At 42.0% G+C, this 26,096-nt stretch overlaps 4 protein-coding genes across 4 annotated transcripts; 2 read left to right on the top strand and 2 right to left on the bottom strand.

The window, feature by feature from the left end:
- Positions 1–5,094: 5,094 nt before the first annotated feature.
- Positions 5,095–11,103, bottom strand: abtb1 (ankyrin repeat and BTB (POZ) domain containing 1). The gene is made up of 12 exons (XM_035159405.2): positions 10,816–11,103; positions 9,916–9,978; positions 9,777–9,832; positions 9,513–9,657; positions 9,176–9,335; positions 9,007–9,052; positions 8,436–8,552; positions 8,158–8,270; positions 7,964–8,062; positions 7,699–7,866; positions 6,907–7,107; positions 5,095–6,442 (listed from the first exon to the last, which is right to left on the bottom strand). Exons 1-12 carry the CDS (start codon positions 10,869–10,871, stop codon positions 6,236–6,238), a joined length of 1,431 nt encoding a protein of 476 aa, XP_035015296.1. The 5' UTR covers positions 10,872–11,103; the 3' UTR covers positions 5,095–6,235.
- Positions 11,104–12,800: 1,697 nt separating this feature from the next.
- On the bottom strand, positions 12,801–15,812 carry LOC118111126 (deoxyribonuclease-1). The gene is made up of 10 exons (XM_035159470.2): positions 15,674–15,812; positions 15,495–15,577; positions 15,077–15,165; positions 14,891–14,977; positions 14,696–14,808; positions 14,380–14,492; positions 14,051–14,208; positions 13,816–13,912; positions 13,608–13,734; positions 12,801–13,004 (listed from the first exon to the last, which is right to left on the bottom strand). Exons 2-10 carry the CDS (start codon positions 15,573–15,575, stop codon positions 12,883–12,885), a joined length of 987 nt encoding a protein of 328 aa, XP_035015361.2. The 5' UTR covers positions 15,576–15,577; positions 15,674–15,812; the 3' UTR covers positions 12,801–12,882.
- Positions 15,813–16,528: 716 nt separating this feature from the next.
- LOC118110391 (keratin, type II cytoskeletal 8) lies at positions 16,529–20,173 on the top strand. The gene is made up of 9 exons (XM_035158070.2): positions 16,529–16,843; positions 16,954–17,162; positions 17,247–17,307; positions 17,469–17,564; positions 17,695–17,859; positions 18,068–18,193; positions 18,988–19,208; positions 19,775–19,821; positions 19,916–20,173. The coding sequence occupies exons 1-9, from the start codon at positions 16,586–16,588 to the stop codon at positions 20,017–20,019; spliced, it is 1,287 nt and encodes a 428-aa protein (XP_035013961.1). The 5' UTR covers positions 16,529–16,585; the 3' UTR covers positions 20,020–20,173.
- Positions 20,174–20,775: 602 nt separating this feature from the next.
- si:ch73-233m11.2 (NACHT, LRR and PYD domains-containing protein 12) lies at positions 20,776–26,055 on the top strand. Its single transcript, XM_035158460.2, has 9 exons — positions 20,776–21,015; positions 21,441–23,051; positions 23,137–23,298; positions 23,404–23,577; positions 23,691–23,864; positions 24,235–24,408; positions 24,515–24,688; positions 24,772–24,939; positions 25,393–26,055. The coding sequence occupies exons 2-9, from the start codon at positions 21,448–21,450 to the stop codon at positions 25,460–25,462; spliced, it is 2,700 nt and encodes an 899-aa protein (XP_035014351.2). The 5' UTR covers positions 20,776–21,015; positions 21,441–21,447; the 3' UTR covers positions 25,463–26,055.
- The last annotated feature ends 41 nt before the right edge of the window (positions 26,056–26,096 follow it).

Raw genomic sequence — 26,096 nt, 5'->3', positions numbered from 1 at the left:
GTCTTTGTCAAAGCTGACTAATAAGACCACTGCTCACTCGCTTGTCTGCGTCCCGGCCGCTAATACTTCAAGGGAGCGTATAAGGCTTAATCCCATATTACCGTGGCTATGTTAAGTGTAAGCATCTGACTCTCACACACGTCCAAGAGGAGCCTCTATGCAGTGAAAGGAGATAAACCGAATCGTGGTTGATAAGCTTCAGCGGCAGTGTCTATGAAACTGTGTAGGCATACCCAGCCTGGTATTTACATGACAGGACATGGAGATGCTGGTGGCAAAGCGTCTGGCTGCTGAGCCCCTTCTGGTTTCAAGACAACCCTGTAAACAGATCTTCTTGGCGCGAACCTGTTGTTTAATTTATTGCGTGTATAGTCTTAACTGTGCCATTTCCCAGCCAGCCATTCTTACGTAATCGCTGGCTGGGATGAGACTGCACCGACTCCAAGTCCTACGACTGATGAAATTTAAGCACAGGCTTTCTGTGATGCCAAAATAAAACTAAGATGTACTACGTTGATATGTCATGTAGCACTAATATAGTAAGTTAGTATTGCAATATTGTTATTTTGAAGGTGTTCATTTATGGAAATATAAAGTGGGGAATACAATAGAGTGGGAAGGAGAGACAACACTTTTCAGGTCAGTCTCTGGCTAAGCATGGGCTTACCTCTCTCTTTCTCTCTCTCTCTCTTTGGTGGTAATCCCAAACTAATTGCAAATTAGGATATTGGCAGTGACAGCAGCAGTGAGTTATGTCTTCCGTCGCCTGGAAGGACGCAGCAGTTGTCCGCGCCATCACGTCGTCAATGTGCACGTCTGTCCCTCACAGAATACAACGCAGTAATGGCCAACACCTTAAAGACAGATGTCAGAGGTGAAATTGTAGACTGTGTGGTAGAAGTACACTGAAAGATATGCTAAGCACTAGAGAATTTGCATTACTTTGGTGTGAAAGACATGTTTCTTTTATATTTTAATTTATTTATATTAAATATGACTTAATTTCTCAGTTTGTGACCAATCCGTTCTCTGTATTTCTTTGTCCCCTTCCTTGTTTATTTCCCAGTGGCTCCCATTCTTGCTACGACAGCTTTCTCATACAAATGACCAAGAAATCTGGTGTTGTTATACTGTGTAACTGAACAAATTGCAATTAAGTTACTTTATGCTTGGCATGATGCTCAATTTTAATCAATGCCAATTTCATCCACTATAAAACAGAGAAACTCAAGTTTGAAAAATAGAATAAAAACAAACATTACAATAACAACACTTCATGTCCATCAGCTGCAGCTTCCTCAACTGCTCCAAACACAGTGAATCCTACATGTGAACATTATAGTCAGCCATAGACCACTCAAGGTGAGTTATGATGCATTTTAAGAAACCACCAAAATAAGTCAGCGAGAGGACCTTAGAGTTAACCAGAAAAAAAAAGAAACTGCGGGAAGAGAATCTGGGACTATACTTTTATTGTGAAATAATACTGCTGATCTTTATTGCTGTGTGCTGGGTCTAACCAACACCCAGGCTAATAATAACTTTACAGATTTTTACTGGTTGAGGGAATATGCAGAAAACAGCTCTACCTCCATTTGTCTGGTATGTCAACCCTGTATGAAGGGACAGATGTCACAGTGACGTCTCGGTGAGTCAGACAGAACTGACTGTGAGTCAAGGGATCGTAACCTTTTCTGCCCTGGAAATTGTGATTGGAAAATATTTGTTTTTTACTGACTTTACTGGACACATGACCAGAAATATGAGTCATAACTGGGACAGAGAAATTAGTACCAGTCAGTGTTCTTTGGCTTCAGGCTGATTTGAGGATATTGTTGATAACAAAATATGATGCCATTACTTTGAAAAGGAAATTATTTGAAACCCAATCAAAAGTGTCGAAATAAGTTTTCAATGAACAGACACAAGTCAGATGATTGTGTGATTATTTGATGTCACTGATGAGATGGTCTCACAATTTCATGCTATCCAACATCTGATTCTCCTAAATCAGATAAACTGGGTCACATCAGCTGATGATGACCATTAACATCAACAACAACAACTGGTAGGTTATGTGAGAACTTTTATTAGTGAAAACCAAAACGTTCAGCCTATATATACTGCTGAGGGTCGTGGGCGGAGTTGGGGCTAATCCCACCTGACACTGAGCAGGAGTTGGGGTCACCCTGGACAGGTCGCAAGGTCACCACGGTCAATTTAAAGTCTCGAATTAACCGAGACCCAATCTGTGTGGAATTACTGTGAGAAAACCAACATCTTCCCATGCAGACACAGGGACAACATCTATACTCCACTCTGGGTGAACCGGGATTCGAACTGGTAACTTCTCGCAATGAAACCACAATGCTAACCACTGACCAACCGCCCTCCCATTAGAAGATATCATTACAGAGGTCAGACCTCTTGACAGGCTGCAAAGAATGTTTTACAGGCCTTTGGACATAAAGTAAACAGGTACTTCACAGAATCATTAAAAAATATATTTATTTGCATTTCTGCCTTCATTTTATGGTGATAGTAGAAAAAAGTATGATACGCAGCAGAGAGCCCAGGATGGATTTTAACCCAGGCCACTGCAGGAAGGACTCCACCTTGGTACATGATATGTGCTGTACCAGATGAGCTACCTGATTATCCCAAGACTAAGTGGAAAATTTGACCTGATGGTGGCACTAGATTAACAACCAGTGGGATCAGCAAAGCTAGAACAAAACATCCTGAAGACTCCAATGATTGCAGCAAAATTTAAAGAAATCCATCAAATTGTTGTCAAGATTTTTAACTGGAAGGCCCTTTAAAGTTGGATTTCACTGACAAAATGCTGCTTTCCACAAACTCCACACTCCCAGTTTTCAGGCCTCACTCTTGCCTGCTCAGACATGGAGCCAGAGTTGAGGCGTTAAACAGGAACTAACTGGTGTCAGTTCCACGTGCAAACACCGTCTCCATGGGAATTGAATAAAATAACAAGAAATATAAGATCTTCCTGCACACAGCGTAAATAATCATTTGTCTAGTCTGAAACCCAATAAACTGGAGTTTCCCAGCCAAGACCAAAACCTTTCTGAGTTACCTAGCAACAACCGTAAAACATTTGTAAAGGGAGCTTGCTGGGGTAATAACTAATTGTGCTGTTTACTCTTGTCTTTTTTCTACATGTAGGCCTTGAAGAAGTTAGGCTGGAGGCCAGGGGTTTTGTTGTCTAACGGATGGCCTCAGTGTTTCAGTTGAACTGCTCTTTAATGTGTTCTAACAGCAGCTCTGCAACACAGTGGGCTCCTGCTGGGATTTGAGCTTACGTGCTATTCAGAACCTCAGGGCACCATTAAGGTGACATACAGCTTTGTCTTTGCCTCAGAGACTCTTTGAAATGGGAGCGAGCACAGTGACGCAAACGTATACACTTATTTAAATCACCGCAGTGACAGTGCCCCGCCATTTACTGACCTTGTGAACCTGTGATGGACGAGTGATGTGAAAAACGGACAACTGTCAAACGGCCCCTTTCAGAAACTGTTCCCATGAGTTCAGAGCTCAAGATGAAGGATTTAGTTGTTTTCCACAATGTATGAAAAGATTTGTTTCCTCCACGAGGCAGCTGCTGTGTGACAGGCCACCCACTGACCATAAACTGAGAAGTGGCGCCATCTTTAGGTGGCTTCCTCATAGACAGTGGATCACACAGCTGTATCTGTATTTTATTTAGATGAAAGAATAGAAATAAGATAGAAGACGAAGATAAATAAGATACAGGTAAAGCCACCTCCAACACACACACACACGTTTGTACACCTATCATGAGGAAACTCACTGGCATCATACATTCCCTAACCCCTTACCCTAACCCTAACTATCCAAACTAAATGCCTAACCCTAACCTAACCCCTTAATCTAACAGTAACCCTAAAACCAAGTCCACTGAAAAATTGAGGACCAGTCAAAATGTCCTCACTTTCCCTTAATGTCCTCACTCTGTGGGTTGTAGGCTCAAAATGGTCCTCACAAGACATCTGTACAAATCTATCAATCTAGCATTTGCAGTTTGATAAATAGTTTATGAAAACACTATAACAAGCAGTATGCACATTTAAATGTGTGTGAAAGCTCACGACTCCTCGTGGGGACCCTCATATGTGGCTGGTCTGTAATAATGAATGACAATATGGAAAAACACATTTATAACATATATATCCGGTGTCTTTAGAGAAGGCATTGCATTCACTGCCCCCTGCTGGTTGAGCTGTCACATTCCCTCACTACTCTAATTTCATGTGTACAGTTTGGCTGGTGCAGATCAACATTTGTCAGAGGGGGCAGGACGTTTCTCTCTCTCTCTTCAGTCCTGGTTGCAGCAGCAGACAAAATCACCTCATCAGGATCCGTTTACTTGTTTTTCTTCTCTGGTGGCTGCAGTGGTCCAGTTTTTGTAGATATATTTCTGTTAGGTTTAGTTTTGGTTGTTGGTTTACGGTACAATCAGACCACTGTTTATCTTGTCTTAAAGTTGGATGTGTTTGTTATTTAGTTATAAATTCATGTTCTTTTGGACCGTTTCTCTCTTGACTCTTACTTATGGTCAACCTCCTTGTGATGAGTCGCTTTTGGGGTCGTAAAAGTATATAAATTAACATAAGAAATGTCATTATACCTGCTTAAGACTTCATTATAGTGACCAATAAATGTTTAATTTAATGTTTGTACAGCATAGGGCTTATTAGTGTTAATAGGTGGGGTTGTCAGTGTTGCTGAGGTTGATGAGGATATCATTAGTTTTGCAGGTATTCGGTCACCAAGTGATGGACAAGAAAGAGATTTGAACTGAAGATGGCACTAGATGACAAATGAAAGGGGGATTACAATTCCTAAGACACATGTGAACATCTGCACCAAATTTCATGGACATCACAAACTAATAGCTGTTTAGATACTTGACTTTAACCCACAAATCCCCAAACCCTCATGGTGGCACCAGCGTCTGGCTTGAAAAAGAACGACACAATGAATTCAAATGAAGTTATAGTGACATACTTCAAAATTCATGGAGATATATTGAATAACACACAACTCGTGCTCACTGTACCACGTTTAATTTCAAAAATCCAAAGCTGTTATTTATTCATTTTTCTAACAGCAGGCACATCAGGACGTTTTCAAAAACAAACCTTTAAATATTTTGCTGTGTCGATGGTAAATCTAACGTGCAAACAGTAGAGTAACAGCTTCATTTTTCTGGTGGACAAACTGGGTAAGAAAGGTATGCTGTGATACAGAGCTGCGGGAAATAGATTCATCATTTTTGAATTTACACAAAGTGCAAGAGTATGTCGAGGGGGAGGGGTTAATGTACTGTAAGTGTTCACACTTGAGGAATGTCATTGGTTGAATAGTGAGGTGAACTAAAGTCACTAAATCCAGTCAAACAGAAAATAAAAACTGCAGTTCATCTTCACTGCTGCTGTGCAGGAAGTAAAATATCATAAAACCATATTCTATGCAACTTGAAAATAAAAGCTGAAATTAAAAATATTTTCAGGACAAATGAAGTCAACGCACACTTCTTCTGACTCGACCACAGTCCAACACAACATCCCAGAATGTCCGTGAACAGACTTCACCCTGCCAGCTCCCTAAGTACAAAACTCTGAGCTGCAGTTTCACAATAATTTTTAAGCAACGTCCTCAAACGACGACACAGAATCCAGCCATGTACTAGGTTTTGACCTAGTTACCAATAGTTCTCAAGTGTGAGCCAGTGCATGGCATGGACTCACTCTGCTTTCAGTTACTGTCAAAGTAAAATTCCAAGCTTCATTATAAGTGCCGGTGCTGAACGTCATTGGGGCCAAACCATGTTTTAAAAACGCTAAATAAGCGGCTATCCCAGCAGCTACAAATGATGTGTAAAGTAAATTCATGCATTTGCTATACAATGATAATCCGTTGTAAATACATAATAAACCACTAATGTATTTCCCCACACATGGTATATCTTAAACAAACTGAGAGCAGTCAACATACAAATCTGCCGCTACTCATCACAACCAGCTCCCACCAAAATATATACTCTGTAAAATATACTGTAAAAGAAATAAAACCTACAAACATACAGAAACATATGTTTTCTTCTCATCTCATTGTTTTTGTTCCGGGCTACAGATTCGCCCACTGTAAGCCCCCTGACAAAAAATGCACCTCGAAAACCTCAAACAGTTCAACAGTCAATATTAATGCTGGACAGCAGCTCCTCTAAGGCCTCCAGCTTCTGGTTGGCCTCCTCGATGGCGCTGTATGTCTGTACGTTGCTTGTAATGTGGTAGCGGATTTCATCCACCAGGGGGACGGAGTCGGACTCGTGACGGTCATCAAGCGATGCGGCGTCCTCTTTGATGATCTCTGCAAACTCAGGCTGCTCCACCAGCTGCAAAAGACCCGTAGGACAAGTAGGACAAGGATGTGAATTTGTCCTCAAACTCAACCTAGAGCTGTTTGAGTTTGAAAACTGGGATCTCACAAACAACTCCTCATGCTCACAGCTACAGTCTCCAATTACCCTAACCCCAGTCTGCATGTATTTGGACTGTGAGAGGAAGTCGCAGTACCCAGAGAAAACCCACGCAGACATAAGAAGAACATACAAACTCCACAGAGAAATACTTCTGATTGAGAGCACTTCTAAAGGTCACATATCCACACAGTATATCCTGTTAAATCTGTACAAAACCCACGTTTAAATGGCCGTTGGTTTAACAGGGAGTTATGAACTGAACAAAGTATTTTTGACCAGACGTAGTAACTTCTCCCCTGCATTCAGTCTTAGTACCAAGCTAATAACCTACTTTCTCTGACTTCATATTGATCGGAGACGCAGAGACCAACACCTACCCGCTCAATGATCTTGGCCATGTACTCAGTGCATTGATCCTCCAGCCGGGAGAGACGGAAAAGCTTGGCCGTCTTCAAAATGTACAGGACGTTATCTTCACATATAGTCATACCGAGTGTCTTCCCACACAGACGCTTCAGCCCCGTCAGCAGATACATGTCAGCCACAAACAGCACGTCCAACACGTTCTCCGTCGTCAGCTGGACACGGAGAACAGATCAGGTGTCACATAATGATTTGCATTCGAGAAAGAATAGTTTTGTTGTATAAGGGGGAGAGAAAAAACTCTGTTATGTCATTGCTTAAACATTGACTTGTTACTATACTTATAATGTACCATATAAAGGATTGGTCAAGAATCCAATGTTATGCACTTAATAATTCCACTTAACCATATGCGTGAATTTACAAATATATATATCACATTTTCCCAAAACATATGTAACAAAAATTCCTAATAACACTGGACAAAGATGTAGAAGATCGATGAATTTACCTGCAGTTTAATTTACATGAATTCTACATTATGTCACAGGTCTGGGAAAATTGTTTTGGAAAGAAATTACCAACAAGAACATTTTATAAGTAACATTATTGCCTGTGTCAGAGCAGAACGAATGTTCCCTTGCAAGTTGTTAACTTCGCTTTCAGAGGTTTGAAGCAACAAATTGATCCGTGAAAGCAGCGTTTCTAGTTTCCCATGTTTTTATGACTCCTGGGCTCGTAGCCTGGGAAGCAAGTGTTTCCACAAACTAACGACTACAAACGTCAGACTGAAGCGGGTCACCTACCTCTGTGGTATTACTGTAGATGTAATACATGACATGGATAAAGACTTCATGGGAGATGTTGTGTAAAGTGATCACTGGAGTGCTGGGCAGCGACTGCAACTGCCCTCCCTCACTGAAGTGATCCAGCAGTAAGGCTTTAAAGTAGTCGCTACGCCCGGAGAAAAACACCTAGTGACAAAAACACACACACACACAATAAATCTATAATGTTCTCTTTTATTTATTTTTTAAGTGACAGTTTTTGTAGTGTTGTGTGATTTTGTACCTTATGACACAAAAAATCATAACCATCCACTCTGAAGCAGAGGTCGGGATAAGTAGGGAAGAGGTCGACTCTGTTGAAGGGAAGTTCTCCAAATCCAACCTAGAGAGGATCAACAACACAAAGCTTGTTCAGACTGTCAGACACTCACAAATATAGTGTGACCCAATTCTTATTCTTTGCTAAAACGTCCTTACTCTTAGTTCAGTGGGCAGAGCACAGTCTGCTAACTGAGCCATCTCCTCCGCGAGCTGACAGCTCTGAGTCTCCACAGTCAGGACTTTCACACAGATTCCTGGCTTGTTGGACACTGAAAAAACACACGGACACACATCATGCAGGCGGAGAAGATTATTTCATGCTGCTGAAAAAATGGCCATGAGTAAAAAGTGTCCCGGTACACTGAAGCTATTTGAATAAGCTCTAGATGTGTCACAGTGATAACACACAACGAGTACAAAGAGTACGGTCTTACCAAAGTCATACACGTGTTTACATTTATTCTCCAGCTCCTCTATAAAATCTGTCATCTTGCACTGTTTAGCAATCCGTCTGCACTCCTCCACGAGGCTTATATCGATGTCCATTCCTCCTATAACACAGAGGAGAAAAAACAACAACACTTTTTACAAGTTGAAAATGGCAGCAGGAACATGTCTGGCTCCGTTTGTTGTCGTTTTAGATTTTGTGCATTTGGCCTATTTTGCTTTTTAAAGGTGACAGTACGATGGTGTAAAATGGGAACTTATTTAAATTAACACTCCACAGAGCAACAAATGGTCAGAAACTCTATAGGGCACCTTTGAAAACAGTGAGTGCTTCCAGCTGCAGCTTGAAGCCTGTTGCAGCCACTATAGTTTTAACTGGTGATGAAAAAGAAACTGAGGCATCTACCTCTGTGTCATTTAGGCAAAATACAAAAAGGACTTTCTCACTAACACCCGGCATGGTTACACTCTGGTTTTTCACACATGAAAAATAGGACAGGCAAAATTTTCAAACGAAACCGTGACGCCTGAACATTTTCCGCTCTTAAACACACCAACCTGTGTAGAAATACTGCAGGATGGCTCCAAAGGCTGCAGGGTGGATCTGGAATCACAAACAGCCTTCATGCATTTTGATACAGACGATATGACAATATTGCACAGTGTAATAGACATGACACTGTAACAGCAGCACAGAGGGAATCAAAGAGAATACATATTTATCTACCAAAGGGTGTTTGAGAGTTATCAAGTTCTTTCCCTTCCATTTGCTCTCAAACATTTCAGTGAAGTACTCGGAGCGTGCGCTGAGTACACAGCGGTGGGCCTGAAATGTCTGACCATGAACCAGGAACTTGACATCACTGTGTTGGCCCTGCTCAAGTAACCTGAGTGCAAAAACAAAACATACAAATGTTTGGATTACATTTATGTACTCTGTGTGGTCCTGCAGATGTAAGTACAAGCTATAAAGGTAGTATTCTGTGCTTCTGATACAACTGAGGAAAATGAACAGCTCTGTAGAGAAGGCGGATCATTTCCATGCCCAGACATTTGACGCTTACATCTGCAGGAAGTAGTTGAAATCATCCCGCTGCATAGTGCGGGCACTGACACACTTGTAATCTTTGAGCAGGCGTCGAACTGAGTCACTCAGGGAGCCGTACAAGCACCTCTCGCCATCAAATGTGTTGGCTTCACACTTGGCACCTGAAAAAAAAAAAAAATCTGATGATACTACAAAACCTCTCGGTGCAATTGTAAGAATCAGCAAAAAGTCACGGGGAAGTAGTTTCAGTGTTTAGTCTTTTATGTATTAGCAGCCTCACCACTAGCCAACAGGTACTCGACCAGTTCCTCATGACCACAGAGGCAGGCGTAATACCTGGAGAATAAACATGTACACAGTTCAACATAGGATAATGATGCCGTGTTGGGATTTGACTACTCGCCGAAATTTGTACTTACAGCGGGGTACTGTCCCATTTATCTCTTACATTGAGCTCCACGTCTCTTTGTTCAACGAGGTATCTGAAAGAGAGAAGAAAAGTAGAAGTAAGTAGTGGTGGAAGTTACAGTGGTTTCAAAATGTATGTTTTACGTTATTAATATATATTATTTTTTACCTACATGATATCATTAAAATATCTGTATAACTGCACACATTATGTTTGTCAATATACACGTAGAATACATTCACTGAAAGTGATATTTTGCATGGATATGTTCTTTCACACCGTCAAGACACTTGGGTAGGAATCAAGGGCACTGCTTTAACCTTACTATGGTCCTAACTCTCCCTCAGAACTTTCTCAGTCACTCAGCTGAGATGTGGTGTTCCTCGGGGCTCTGTCCTTGCCCCCTTTTGTTTTCTATAGCATAGCAGTCTAACAAATCTCACAACCTGCAACTCTGACACTAAATCCTGCACATCCTCCGATTTCCTTGAATAATAATTATTGTAGTAGTTGTTATTGTTATTGTTATTATTACCGAGCTGACAGCCACAACCTGATTTGCAGCAGGAACCCGAGGAGCTGACCTACAAACGTTGGCTTGAGTTCCCAGCTGGGTCATCAGAGCTAATGTTAGCAGGCTGGGCTCAGCTCCGTGTTTACATGCTGCTCACAGTCAGATTCGTGCAGCTGAGGAAACTATATCTGAACAAGCTAGCAGCAATAACACGTCATGTAAATCCAGTTAGCATTTAGCACATACACACACACACACACACACACACACACACACACACACACACACACACACACACAGTCACACACACGTCACACACACAGTCACACACACACACACACAGTCACACACGCACATACACTCACAACAACAACAACAACAACATCATCTGATTACCTGACTCTAAAAATGTCGCCCTTTCTGCAGCTGCTAAACAGATCGTACACATCCATAGTCTCCTCGGTGTTTTCGCGGCTCTGTGATGCATTGAAACGGCCTGTCGACGGGACAGGTGAGCGACAGTTTGCTGGAAAGCCTCCGGGTTTGCAGGGCTCGACGCTGGGGCAGTTGTCTGAGATGTCACGCCTTCCTGCAGAGTTGTTTACAAGCTGCTCGGATCCTCGGTGTCATGGAGGTGTTTTTTGTTTTTGTTTTTTTTTCTCCCGTCCCCGAGGTGGGCGAGGGCCCGCTCCTGCGCCGCGTCTGATTGGCCAGTGCCCGTTGACTTCCTTGTTTGGGTTCCAGGAGAGCGGTGATTGGTTGAGGGGAGCACATCCGCGTCTGGTTGAGCCAATCAGAGGCAGCAGTAGGGGGCGGGTCTTGCTGCTACACTTCACTTCAGATGTGCAGAATATGTGAAAACTGGTTCTGTCGACTTTCCTGCAACATACAACAATAAACCCTGAACTATGTATCATCATCATCCCCACCCACAACATGTAACTAATACAAGACACTGCTCATGAAGTTCCTCCATTAAGTGACCTTGTCTATTCTGGCTCAGTAAATCCTCCTCTCAGTGGTTTTCCGTGTACAAGACTGTAATGTGACATTTTGCTGCAGTGCATGTGGGCACTATAAACATCCTGCCTGACGGGCTGAGGAGCTGCAGCTCTGTCATGACTATTAAAAACCAAACCAAAGAGTTTGTTGAAAGCTGCTCAGCACTGACCCTGAGCTCTGCCCCTTTTCAGTTGATGATAGTCTTTGGACAAGCACACTCTTGTGTTGTGCTGCTGTGTTTGTGTTATATCATGCGTAGTCTTGTGTGTTGTCTTTCTGTTCTGACCTGCCAAGCGGCTGCAGATGTGAACTTTTCAGGAAGTCTTTAAACTATAATCTGGTACAGTGATATTAATCTGGTACAGTGATATTAATGTTTTTAAGGAAACAAGGACCCTTTCAAATAAAATAGACAAACAAATAAGTATAATTCATCTGCAGGTCTTTGTGATGAATCTTAAAACACTTCAGGGGCCGTGTTGCCGAATTTCATTTTATTTCGTGGACCTATGGATGTTGATGTTTCTGATCTTAGTCAGATTTTTTCAATTGAAAATAGCACACACACGACACAGATGAACACAGATGTGTCATAATAAAACCATAACTGACTTTTTGTAATATACACAAATAAAACATATTAAACAAGAAAGTAAAATTAAAGAATAGAAAAACATAAAGGCAAAAAGAGTGGATGAAAAAGAAAAGGATTCTGTGTTGTGGCTTTTCAGGCCCATCAGCCAGCTCCTCGTTAAACAGCTTCAGTTCCTTTTGCTGCTCTTGTCTTGACCTGTCACTTTACGCCTGAGGGTGTTTTTTCAAAATCACCAGCATGTTTCGACATTCAGTGCTTGCACAGAATAGCCACAATACACTCTTTCATAACTTCTTCTGAATGATGTTTCAGCCTCTATTACATTGATCATTACAAAACTTGTCTGCGCATTTTTTGTATTTCTGTGTTGCATTTTTTATTTATGAATGTTCTTGCAGGAAGACTGTGAATGGTCTGGCTGGAGATTCTAACACTAACCATAAAGTTTTTAAAGTTGTTCCCAATATGCCATAATATTTGTGTGTCATGCCATGTTATCACACAGGTCTGAGTGCATCAGAACATGAATGATCCAGATCTTAGTTTACCCACTCGCGTAACAAAGGTTCATCTTGAATCTCACAAGCTACTGTGTACTTTATTGATAATTCTAACCATGCTGTTTGTCGTTAAAAACTTCACTTCCTTCTCAAAAAAACCAAGATGAAAAATGACCCAGACACACAAAGGGATCACACAAAATGACCCAATGCCAGATGACCAGAAAATGTGTTGTATAAAAACCAGACCAGTTTCATACCAGTAATTTACCTCAAGGCAAAAATATGTGTAACAAAACATTATTTATTTATTTCAAAATGTAAAACACGTAAAACACGTAACTCGAAGCGTTTCAGAGCTATTATTCATTCCTCTAATTCCATTTTGGAAAGTTTCTGTTTTAATATGGAGATCTGAAGTTCAAGTTTCTTTCGTGACAGCTGGAGGTTTTCCTTCTGCAGTCTCAGCACGTCGACCTGCAACGTCTCTGCGAGGAGAAAAACACACACAAAAACACACAGCTCATGATTTCACAGACACAACGTCATTGGACATAATTCCCTACTTAAATAAGTGTACTCTCCATTCAACAAAGATTAAAACAGGAATCTAAAGGAAAATAACACTGACGCACACATGATTCACCTCTTTTCTTTTCTTATAAGCGCACAGTTCATTCCATAATGTTGACAAATTAGTGCTTTAGTGTGTAGGTTTGAAATGCTCAGAAATAGAACAAACTGAAATATAATAGAAAAAGTGACTGAAGTGGAGCAGAGAATCTTTCATCATCATGCATCAGTCGACTGAAATTATATCTGGTGAATTTAAATGTGGTGTCAAAGGGGACAGTCAGGCCTGGTCAAAGTACATTAGTATGATAACTTCATAAATATTTTTTGCCTTTTAATGAGAACTCTAGACAATAAGGAAAGATAGAACACAAACAAACTGTAGGTCCTATTGTAAAAAAAGAAGATTACTACCCCCCAAGGTGTCAAATACATGTATTTCAACTCTCGTCTCACTTCGCTCCATGTCTGCGGGGCAAAGAATGTCAGAATGAGTAAATTACAGTGTTGCTTGTTACCTATGACGGTTTTGTTGACAGATGCATTCTGGGTATCGACTATGTCACAACTGTGGTCAGTCATCCAGAGAGGTAAAGCGATTTGTAGATCTACCTCAACAGGGTAGTGATCGCTCACTCTCAGAGCCTGAGGATGATACATATTCGTAATTAGTGATATCACCAAGAAACAGGAAAGTAATAGAGGTGCATGAAAACATAAACTTACCATTTCCTCTGTCATATCAAACTCTGTGTGGAAATTGAACGGCTTGGCTGAATTTGGTACAATAGCAGCCAGCATGTCTTCACCATACACTACAATCCTGTTAGAGAAATATATATACGATATAATTCATTCTGACAATACACCATACATACATTTTTCTTCCATTCTGAGATAAATATTGCACTACTCTTTAAATCAAACATCTTTTCTTAAAAGCTTTACAATGTCCACCTGCCTGTCGTAGGTGTGATCATTTGACATATTCGCAGTGGTGTCAACGTCATCCCCAATCAGCCAGTGGAAGTTCTTGTCACTGCGAATGCGGATCTCCTTCATTTTTTTACGTGTGACATACGCACCATCTGCATTGAAGTCCCCCAGGATCATTATGTTCTAAAGGAAATCAATAACAGTAAGTGTTCAATGGTCTATATTTGCATTTGCATTCATGTGCAGTACTTTCTCTATGCGAAGGGGCAATTTCAGCATGCGGAATGGGGAAGACTGGGATCGAACCGCCTACTAAGAGGATGACCGATACTGCAGTGGGCCGTCGTAACTCACATCAGTTTTCCACTTGTCTTTAACCACCAGGACGACCTCGTACAGCTCATCCAGCTCTTTCTCCGAGTCCCAGGGTGTGGTGTGGACCGGGATCAGCACTATGTCCTCCAGCACTGAGACAAACACAAAGGACAAATGTTTGTCTCCACCGACATGTCCCATCATGACTGTCTAAACTTGATCAACTTGCTGCTGGCTTTTATTCTCATGTCAAACTGGATCCCATCACAAACACAAACATGACTCAGACATACCGCAGACGTCTACAGCAACTCAACCCTTAAACACTGATAGAGCGACTCCCTGTTAAACTGACCTGTGTTGTGTGGTTTGAAGTGGAGAATGTACGGCTCCCTGGCAAAGGCATCAATGTCGTTGACCTGGTTGTCTTCATATTGGTAGCAGTCAATCAAGTTGACCACATCATCCCTTCCAGTGGGAGAAGATGTGTTTTAGTGCAAATGGTTACACTTAGGGAGTCTTATCGTCAGGTAAAAAGATTTGAACTCACCTGAAGAGAAACAAAAATTGTTCCTTGTATCGGGTCCTTCCCAGGCGGGTGCTGAGCTGCAGGGAGTAGTGATGGCTTGTGTTGACCCTGACGTGAGATAAGCATACAACACACACAGTAAACACCAACATCAACCGTGTTTGCTTCATTCAGAGATTAAACAAGATAAATAAAAAATCAACTCACCTGTTCAGTTCGTTCAGTAACAGTTTGACAGAATCTCCGCTCACGTCCACAACCTCCAGAATGAGGATGATGTCATATCGAGACACAATCTAAAACAAACAGTGCCCGAGGTAAGTAGAAGTCTGAAGTTACAAGGAAGCAAGTTACACCTTTCAGTCTTAAATATGAAATCATGAGGAAACAGAGATTTGGGGGGTTTTCTGTAGCACACCCTGTCACACCAATAACAGCTAATAAATTTACTTTGTGCTTTGTTTGTCACACTGCCTCATTAAAGCTCTTTGGCTGCCTCCCAAAACTAAACCCTTGTAATTATTACGCATCCGAAATTGTGCTCTGTTTAATTGCCCAATAAATCACTGCGGAAATCAGCCTCCTCACAATTTACTATGCCACAACCAATGAAAACACGTTTTACCTTAACCAGAGTCGACAGCACATCTGCATCAGAGACCTTTGCCAGTCCAAACCTCTGCACGTTGAATGAAGCTATCTTCATGCCTGACACGAAAAAAAACTCAGACATTTAAAATAGAGTCAAAGATAAAACATTTACATTATTAATTATCGCTTTACATAAATGTACTTTTTACCCACCTCCGATAATGTATTGATGCTGTGCGTCAGTGGCACACCAACTCCAGAATGGACCGTATGAGAAATGTATTCATGTGTAGCTGTTATTTTAAAGGAAGGAGACGATTGCGTAAACGGTCTGAAAAGGGGAGAGAGACAGTTTCCAAAGAAAGCAAAGAGAGGACGGACCAGTTTTATTGTTGACAGCCGGCTGTAACCAACAGTGGCTCTTGACATTGCACTTAACATGGAATTACATCTAAAGCAACAATATGAATCAGTCTACTTTTCTCTTATGATCTTAATTGTTGTAATATCATCCGAAAAAAATTCTAATCTACAACATTTCACAAAACACAAAGTATTCTTATATTATATATGATTTTATGACGTTTGAACACATTTTGTTGGAAATGATGTGTATCCTTGTTGTTTAGGTGAAGCATCTTTTGTGGGCTTAGTTTTCAGGAAGGACCTGTGACCCTCCTGCAGTTTAAATCATCTCAAACTTCCTGTTTTTCCTGCTTCCTTTACATCTCATCCAGCACCACTGTAGACGAAACTGAAATCTCATTTGGACATTAGGCCAATATAAATATTCAATTAATTAACAGTAATATAATATAATTTGATAATTTGATATAATCAAATGCAGGCTTTTTCTTTCTAATGTTGTAACTTATGTCATGGAGAAGGCCTGGAATCCAGCATGAGAGCACAAACAAAGCATCCTTCAGAGAGGGGTAGGTGGGAGAACAGGTATGTGTCCGACAGGTTGAACCACATTGGGGGAGCCACATAACTTCCCTATCAAGCCACACCTATCCCTGCCTATAAAGTAAAACCCAAGAGATAAGAGATACACAACCGAGCTCGACCACTGCCCGACATCTTCATCTTCCCCACCAGAGAGATCTCCACAGAAGCACCACCATGAGTTTGAGGAGAAACCCCACCAGCCGCCCAGGAGTGCACTCCAAGGGCTTCAGCAGCTTGTCCATGGGATCCTACTCATACCACAAGATGAGCACCGGCACCGAGCAGAGGGCCCCGATCACAGCTGTGACTGTCAACAAGAGCCTGCTCGCCCCACTGAACCTGGAAATCGACCCCACCATCCAGGTTGTCCGCACCCAGGAGAAGGATCAGATCAAGACCCTCAACAACCGCTTCGTCTCATTCATTGACAAGGTGAGAATCAGGTTTGCAGATAAATAACCACAGTGAGATTTTTGTTTGTGTTGCCCTAAAGTATTTGAGGGCCAGTTTTATGTTGTGGGTTCTTACTCCCCGTGTCACAGGTGAGATTCCTTGAGCAGCAGAACAAAATGCTGGAAACCAAGTGGCAGCTGCTGCAGAAACAGACGACCGCCGCCTCCAACATCGAACCCATGCTGAAGTCCTACATCAGCTCCCTGGAGAGACAGCTGGGGGGCATCAGCAATGAAAAACTAAGGCTTGACATGGAGAACATTGTCATGCACAAAAATGTTGACGACTATAAGACGAGGTAGGAAAGAAGCACTTGTTGTTGAGTCAGTAAACACGAAGTTTGAAGATGTGCTGGTGAGATATGACCTGTGGCGTGTTTCAGCTACGAGGAAGAAATCAACAGGAGGAATGATGCTGAGAACGAGTTTGTCATGATCAAAAAGGTAGAGTATGCAATCATGGTGGCTATGATTGATGTGTGCATGTTTAATGCTGATGAATATTCAAAGATTCATTAATCTCTCTATGCATGAAATGTAGCTGTGTCTTTCATAAAGTCATATACTAAAGCAGAGGTTGTATGTTTTTCACTGACTGCCTGCAGGATGTGGATTCAGGTTATCTGTCTCAGGTGGATCTGAGCGACAGGTTGTCTTCTAACCAGGATGAACACAACTTCCTCAGGGCGCTGTATGATACGGTACACAACCATTCATTGAAAATCCTTTCAAAATGTCATACAGTATTCAAAAAGGAAAACATGTAAACTACACGTGTTGTACTCTGGAGTATGTCTCCTCATTGCTGCCGTGTCTGTTGTTTGATAAAAGGAGCTGAGTGAGCTGCAGGAGAGCCTGAGGACGACCTCTGTGGTGGTGCAGATGGACAACTCCCGCGGCCTGAACATGGATCAGATCGTGGCTGATGTTAAGGCTCAGTACGAGGACATGGCCGCCCGCAGTCGTGAGGAGGCTGAAAGTTGGTACAAGAACAAGGTGAAGTACTAAAGCATATGACCCCAGAACAATTATACACCACTGTTAATGTCATGCAATTTTGTGGCAAAACAGGTTTCTCTTGAAAAGTTTAAATAAATGAGGGGGGGCATTATTTAGGTCAAGCTCATTAATCTACTACACAAGGGACTCTCTTGTCAAACCTGATAATTACTGGACTAACACCTTTCTTCCTGTTTGGTACCAGTTTGACCAGATGACTGCCGAGTCGGAAAAGTATAGCAATGAAATGCATAGCAGCAAAGGAGAAATATCTGGACTCAACCGAATGATCAGCCGCCTGCAGAATGAGATCCAGAATGTGAAGGCACAGGTGAGTGAAATAATGAAAGTCAAAGGCAGCTGAAAAAACACCCACATGTTAAAAACAATTTCTTCTGATCAATGTTGTAAATGTTTTCTTGATGTGTTCAGCCACACGCGGCATCATTCTGATAATCAGCAAAGAACTATGACATGGAGCAAAAGCAGAATTTTCAACAAATCACACACTTTAAGGAAAACTAAGTTAATTGCTCTATGCAAATTTTTAAAAAAAGATATCAGTTCCCTAAATATGGCAGATTTTTTTTGTTATCAAGATCAACTAATTATCCTCGGGAAAAATGTGAAAATGTTGGAAAAACGCCCCATTGAAAGTGTGTAAAAAAAACCTCCTGCATTCGCACCTAAATGTATTGGGTGTGTCCCTGACCAATACCCCATCCTTTCAGTCTGTCCCATGGCTTTTGCATATTCTTGCTTAGAAACAAACAAACAAACAGACAGGGATGAAAACATAATCTCCTTGGTGGAGGTAAAAACTGCCTGTAGTAGGATGGCAGAAACAAATGACTCAAAAAAGTATGACACACACAGGATCTATTATTACAGTTGTTCTGTTGTAATTTGTCTGTCTGGCATGCTGACTACATACTTAACATTACTCTTTATATTGTGAAATCGTATCTGGCTTTCTGGCAGCCTCTAAATGTTTTGGTCTAGGTGTCACAATCCACATTAACAAAGGTACATGACACAGTGGAATGGTCTTTGAAAGAATTCCCTGTCATCTGTTTTGAAATGAATGATTGACAGACTTACACCTCCCTCCACGTTATTTTTCAGTGTGTCAGTCTGGATGGCCAGGTCTCTGAGGCAGAGCATCGCGGGGAGGAGGCCGTGCTGGATGCCAAGGCTCGCATCAAGGACCTGGAGCTGGCTCTGCAGAGGGCCAAACATGACATGGCTCGCCAGCTGAGAGATTACCAGGAGCTCATGAATGTCAAGCTGGGCCTGGACATAGAGATCTCCACCTACAGGAAGCTGCTGGAGGGAGAGGAGGAAAGGTGAGTGGCTCGGGTAGATCTCCGATCACAGTCTAATGCAGGTGTTTCTGGAAAAGAGTCTCAAAAGGATGTGTTCGGCTCAGCTCTCCACTCCTGTACATGGTTTTTATTTTCAAACTTCAAATTGGTCTGATAAAGAAAAGAAAAGAAAAGCTTAGCATGGTCTTGCTCCCTGTTATATTACAGCGATAATAACTTCCTTTGCTCCAAGCTTTAATCTACGATCTTCCAAGGATTTTGCCAGCAAGGTCCCAGAGGCTTTGGAATTCTTTGTCTCAGGACATTAGACTTGCCAGCACTTGAACTGTCTTTGAAATCATTGCTTAAAAAACATGTTTGATTGGAAAACCTTTTAATGCTTTTTAAAATTTTATTTCATCTTTTGACTTGTTTCATTCTGCCCTGTTTTACTTCCATGTATTTTGGAAAGCACTTTGTAACCTTGTTTAGATGGTGCTACAGAAATAAATTAATAAATAATTGTTAATTATTGTTGTGTTAAATTGGTGAACTTGACCTTTGAAAGACTTTAGCTCACAGTGTATTTCTTCCTCTCTCACTAACAGACTTGGACAGGATTCTATTGTCAAAATCCAAGAAGTGCCGGGCCAATGTAAGTACTGTGCTTTACAGCTGCAGCTCACTCCATTATCACCAATAATCAGATCAGAATGACCTCATGTCCTGTTTGTATTTGCTTTGTCCAGCCTCCCAGGTTTACAGCCAGCAGCGGCGAAGGTCAAGTCCCCTCCTCATCAAGACAGTGGAGACCCATGACAAATTATATGCTACAGAAAACGCAGAGTATTAACCTGCTGAATCACCGTGGCAACATAACTCCCCCTTTACAATAACCTCCTTTTTAACCTGCAATAATTCCACTGCACATATGAGCCAAATCTGTCTGTTCCTCGTCATGTTTGATGTCACATGTTGTGTTTGAAATAAAGATGTGTTCAGCTCTACGATCGTGTCCTTTTTTCTTTTTGTCCTTCGTAGTTTAGAGGTATTGGTATTGTTTTATATTTATATTTATATTTATATTTATATTTATTATTATTATTATTATTATTATTATTATTATTATTATTATTATTATTATCTTAATGAATAAGCATGGTGGGTGTGGGGTTAATTGTAATTATATCTTCTTCTTATTACTAATCTGGATCATATTATGTAAATAAAGCTGTCAGATAAATGTAGTGGAGCAAAACTATTTACTCATCTACTCAAGTGAAGTAACATCATCATTTTCAAAGAATATAATACGATCATAAACTGATTATGGGATTATTACTATGGCAGATGTGTAGGACCAAAATGTACTAATATGATCAAAACAACTTTTTATTCACTGCCTACCTTTATTCATACATTTTTATTCTATTCATTATTTGTATATTATGATTATTATTATAATTTATAATCATAGTGTGACTTTGAGACGTTTGTAAGCTATTCAATGTTGAATAAAGTTTTTTTAAAGAGTAAAAAATGAATAGATGCACCGGGGGCGTTTGCCACAGTTTTTTTCTGCTATAACTTTATTGATCAAACTGCTGCGATAAGGAGGACAGTCCCTGTGTTGACTCTAATGTCCGTGTTGTTGGACCATGGACTGTTTATAAAGGGTTGGGACCAGGCTCCTGCGGATGTTAACCACACTTTACTTCCTGTTGGGAGTCAGTCGTGGTTTAATGTTCGGGAAGCTGCTGATCATCATATCTCCACCATTTAAAAACTCTTTATAAACCGTCTCTGTTAAAACTCGTTTCCATCGTTTTCCAGCGACGCTTCGTTCAAGGTAACTTTACTTTTAACTTCACTGTTAAAACAAATTACCACGTGAGCATCGTATCTGTGTTTTAAGACACGAGGCGGAACAGCTTCAGAAACAGGGAAGTTTATTACTCGTTATTAATAATCTACCTGCGGACATGTTGTCTGTCTCACCCACAGTCACTTTCTCTGTCTACCTGTCTGTCTCTCTCTCTGTCTCTCTGTCTGTCTCTCTCTCTCTCTCTCTCTCTCTCTCTCTCTCTATCTATCTCTCTGCCTGTCTGTGTTTTTCTGTCTGTCTGACGGTCTGTCCGCCCGTTTGTCTCTCTCTCTGTCCCTCTGTCTGTCTCACTCTGTCCATATGTCTGTTTTGCTTCCTCTATCTATCTATCTATCTGTCTATCTGTCTATCTATCATATCATATTATATGTTTTCTCGTTTCTCCGTAGTGACACGATGGACAAAGGTGCTGTGCTGACTCATGTCCTGAAGCAGAGAAGAACTCCGTCCCTTCTTGGAGGAGAGCAGCCCGTCAGTGTGATGAGCAGCAGTAGGTACGTATCCCAGCTGACAGACAGAGAGGTGGAGAACCAGCTGACAGACAGAGAGGTGGAGAACCAGCTGCCCTCCCTCGATCACGCCATCCGCACTCCTCTGTCTGGGGAAGTCCAGACCGTGGTCCTGGTGGGTGGAGAAGGATCCGGTAAAACCACTGCTCTGGAGAAGCTGGTTGTGGACTGGGCCAAAGGAGAACACCTTCAGAACTTTACCTATGTTTTACACTTCGGGCTGATGGAGATCAGGTCTCTTAAAGACGAGCTGTCGTTGGAGACTTTACTGCAACACCATCACAGTCCCGTTCCCTCTGAGTCCATGCAGCTCGTTCTGCAGAAGCCTGAGGATGTGCTGTTTGTTTTCGATGATCTGGATCAATACAGACTTTCCTTGGACCCCTCTGTCCACACCCTCTGCTCTGACCTCAGCCAGGCAGTGTCAGTGTCCTGCCTGATATCCAGTCTGCTTCATGGATCACTGCTGAGAGGAGCCGCCTTTGTGGTGGCGACCAGGACGACGGGACGGCTGGAGTTTCTGAACGGCACCAGGGTGGAGGTTTCTGGGTTTTTAAAGCCCCAAAGAGAGACTTATTTCAACGGGTTCTTCACTGACCCGGCTGCAGCTAACAAAGCACTGCTGCACATGGAGCGGACGCTGGGTTTTTATGATTTCTGCACTTCCCCTAGGTTCTGTTGGACAGTTTGTTCTATTTACAAAACTCTGATGGATGCTGGAGCAAAACTTCCTGACACATTGACTCAGCTGTATGTAGATATCCTGGTTCACCTGATGCAGGCGCTCTCGCTGAAGGAGGCCTGCAACAGAGAGCTGGTGCAGGCCCTCGGTGTCATGGCCTCGCATTGCTCCGTCAGTCAGAATTCAAGCTGCACCAAAGAGGAACTCCACTCCTTTGGTTTTCAGTCATTACTCAGCTCTGTTGGTGCTTTCTTGAACGTAGATGGTGACCTGGAGTCAGATGCATGTGTTTTCTCTTTCACCTCCCAGCTGATGCAGGAGTTCCTCTTGGCCGTGTCTTTCTTTTTGGACACGTCTGTGTCTGAGGGCATGGAGAAGATGTGGGAGAAGCACAAAGGTCACGCAAAGTTTCTAGATCTCTTCTTGTCAGGGCTCTCGGAGCCGGTTCAGCGCAGACCCCTGGTGATCCTGCTGGGGGAGTTTAACTCGGATCGTATCTCGGATTTTAAGAGTTGGTTTAAAAGCAGCTCAGAGGAAACACTGAAGGGATGTTACAACGACAGGCACCATCGATGCTTCCATCTACTTCATCAAGCTCAAAATCAGAGTTTGGTGAAAGAGATCATCTCCCCATCAGCACGGACAGGCATCAGCTATGGCGACCTGATCCTCCAGGACTGTGTCGCCCTGAACTACGTCTGGTCGTGTCTCGGTGAGATGCAGCTGTTGAATCTGTACAGGACGAGGGATTTGACAGATGAGAAGGCAGAAGTCCTGGCTCCAGCTATGAGCTTATCACATAAGATACAGTAAGTCATGGTAAAAACTCATATATTCTGGCATCATTTAGTTCACATGTCATCATATGTAACATAAGGCTCTTCGGTCCCTCAGGTTGTCATACAGCACCTTGAGTACCGGGGCCGTCTCTCATCTGGCGTCAGCTCTCAGCAGAGGACGCACCGAGGAGCTGGATCTCGCTCACACCAGCCTCGGAGATGAAAAGTTGAAAGTGCTCTGTGCGGGACTCCGAGACTGCAAACTGCACACTTTAAAGTAAGGTTTAAAGTAAGCTTCTCTAATAACAAAGATTTCTCAACGGCCAAAAATCTGTTCGTCAAATGAATACACTCTTGATACTTTCCTTCTTGTTTTGCCCAGACTTCTGGTATGCAGACTGACTGAGGCGGGCTGTGAAGATCTGATGTGTGCGCTGACCTCAGGCTCCTCTCAGCTGCGTGTGTTAGAGATGATGTTTAATCAGATCGGTGACCTGGGCTTCATGAAACTGTGCAAAGCGCTGCAGAGTCCTCAATGCAAACTGCAGCAGCTCCAGTAAGTACTTTCAAAGTGTTGTATTATATTCAAATTGTAATATTTTGTCAGCACCGTCTATTTATGTCCGAACCATTGATCTGAGAAACAACTTTATTGTTGTTTATTAAAAGGCTACGAAGCTGCGAGTTGACTGCAGTATCCATGGAGGCTTTATCGGCAGCTTTGTGCTCTGGAAAATCCGAGCTGAGAAAAGTGGACCTGACATCGAACACAATCGGTGACGGTGGAGTGGAGGCTCTGTGCAAGTCGCTGCAACACCCACATTGTAAACTTCAGAGCCTCAAGTGAGTCTGTGCTTCGGATGTTTTGCATCACTGCCTGTTGATTGTACGCCTCGCTAACCAGTGCAGTTTCAGTCTGCATTCCTCACCGTGAGTTCACCATGACCCTCTGAAATCAAATCAGTTCATCTTCGAGTCCAAGTGAAAACTGGTCAAAATTAGGAGAGGTTCAGGCAGCTTTGAGATATCATGTTCAAGAGGCCTAAAACATGTTTTATGAGGCCATTGTTACTTTCCCTTTGATCGCCAAATCTACTGATCAGCCACTAGTTTTCTCCGTTAAACAGAGAGTGAGACCCTGACCTTCTGGGATGAGTTCATTAATTTACCTCCCCTCTGTGACTTTGAATAAATCTTTCATTTCTCTGTCCAGTCTGTTTGATACTGAGCTGACCGGTGCGTGCTGTCCTCATTTGATGGAGACCTTGATGTCAGAGCACTGCTCTCTGTTAGAGCTGGATCTGTCAGTGAATGATTTGGGCCATGAGGGGGCGCTGCTGCTCTGCCAAGCCCTGAGTCGTCCTGGATGTCCAGTGGAGAAACTGGGGTAGAGTCACACTCTTGATTTTTCAGTACCACAAATTAAAGAACCACCTGTCACAAATATCTGGTGAAATTCAGATAACATTCGTACTATGTGCTCCACCCTGCAGGTTGACACGCTGCGAGTTAACGCAGCAGGTCTTTAAGGAACTGGGCTCATTGCTGAGAAGTGGAACTTCTCGACTCAAGTCCCTGATTGTGGGTTTAAATAAAGTCGGAGATCAAGGGGTTAAACATCTTTGGGATGCTGTTGCACATCCAGCCTGTCTGCTGGAGGAACTGGAGTAAGTTCACAGACACTCCTTATATCATTTTGAACACCACATTGCAGTGTGCACTACATGAGAATCCTCCTCCTCTGTCACAGTGTTGAAATGACAGATTTGACGGATGCCTGTGTTGAAGACCTGTGTGCTGCTGTAAGAGCCAGTAAGACTCTGAAGAGTCTGGAGCTGAGAAACAACTCCCTGACTGATGCGTCCGTCCCGGCCCTCGTCCAAGTCATGCAGGACAGCTGCAACATGCAGGAGATGAAGTAAGTCTGATTCTCTTCAGCTTAATTAGAAACTAGAAGAGTGTGTGTACCTCTGCCAAGGCCCAACAGTCCCCTAATGAAACCACATTTAAATTCACTGGATTTTTATTTGAATCCGCAGCAAATTGCAAACACTCATAAATATCAGTTCCATAAACATGTGATTTTTTTCCATCAAGATCCATGAATTATTCAGAGAAATCAATGGAAATGTTTAACGCCCAATCTCACAATGTTATATTGATAAAAAAAAAACCTGGATCCTCCTCCTGATCCGAACCAACACCAAAATTGAATGGATTCTTCCCTGACCCTTCTACCACAAACACAAACAAACAAATGCAGACAAAACAAGACATAACTACTGCCAGCCAGTTAAATACAGTTTTTAAGCCCAGAAAAACATCTTTAAACAAGAATCTAACAACTGCTTTTGTTTTCTGACTCTTTCAGCCTGAAGTACAACGACTTTTCAGAGGACGTTTTTGAAATGTTGGATGAGTGCGATAAAATAAGATACTGAAGAAGGCGGACTATTCCATCTATTCTCCACACGCTGCTACAGGGTCACATATTGTAATGCCGATTGATGATATTGTTACAGCTGAAGAACTGGGGGTGAGAATCTGTTGCTTGTCTGTGTCTTATATTATCTTATCCATCCATCCATTCATTATCTATACTACTAATCTGCATGTCTTTGGACTGAGGTGGGGAGTGGGAGAAACCCCACACAGACAAAGGGAGACACACAGGACTCTGGTCGAACCGGAATTCAAACCAGGAATCTGTGAGGCATCCCCCCTCTGTGTCGTATGTGAAAGTTAATATCTTCATTTTCTGACGTTGTGGTTGCTTTTCTGACATTTTGTAGCCCAATTGATTAGTCGAGAAAATAATCACATTAAATCACAACGCATTAATCAATAGTTAACATTACACATTGTTGCAGTCATTTCACAGTCGAGCGAAGTCCTTCAACACATTCATTTGATGCAGTAATAGTTTATTAAGAAAACTTTGGCATTTTAAAGAGATATTTCTTGGCTTCATTAAGACAGATACACGATTGCGTGATTTTGATTTACAGCTATAAAATATATTTGACCAAATTCACAAATGAAATCTATCTCTGTATAAAACCAAGTGTCACACGC

The sequence above is a fragment of the Hippoglossus stenolepis genome, chromosome 6 (assembly GCF_022539355.2).
Source record: "Hippoglossus stenolepis isolate QCI-W04-F060 chromosome 6, HSTE1.2, whole genome shotgun sequence".
Classification (NCBI taxonomy): Eukaryota; Metazoa; Chordata; class Actinopteri; order Pleuronectiformes; family Pleuronectidae; genus Hippoglossus; species Hippoglossus stenolepis.
The sequence above is the reverse complement of the archived record's forward strand: the minus strand, read 5'-3'. Positions and strand labels throughout refer to the sequence as shown.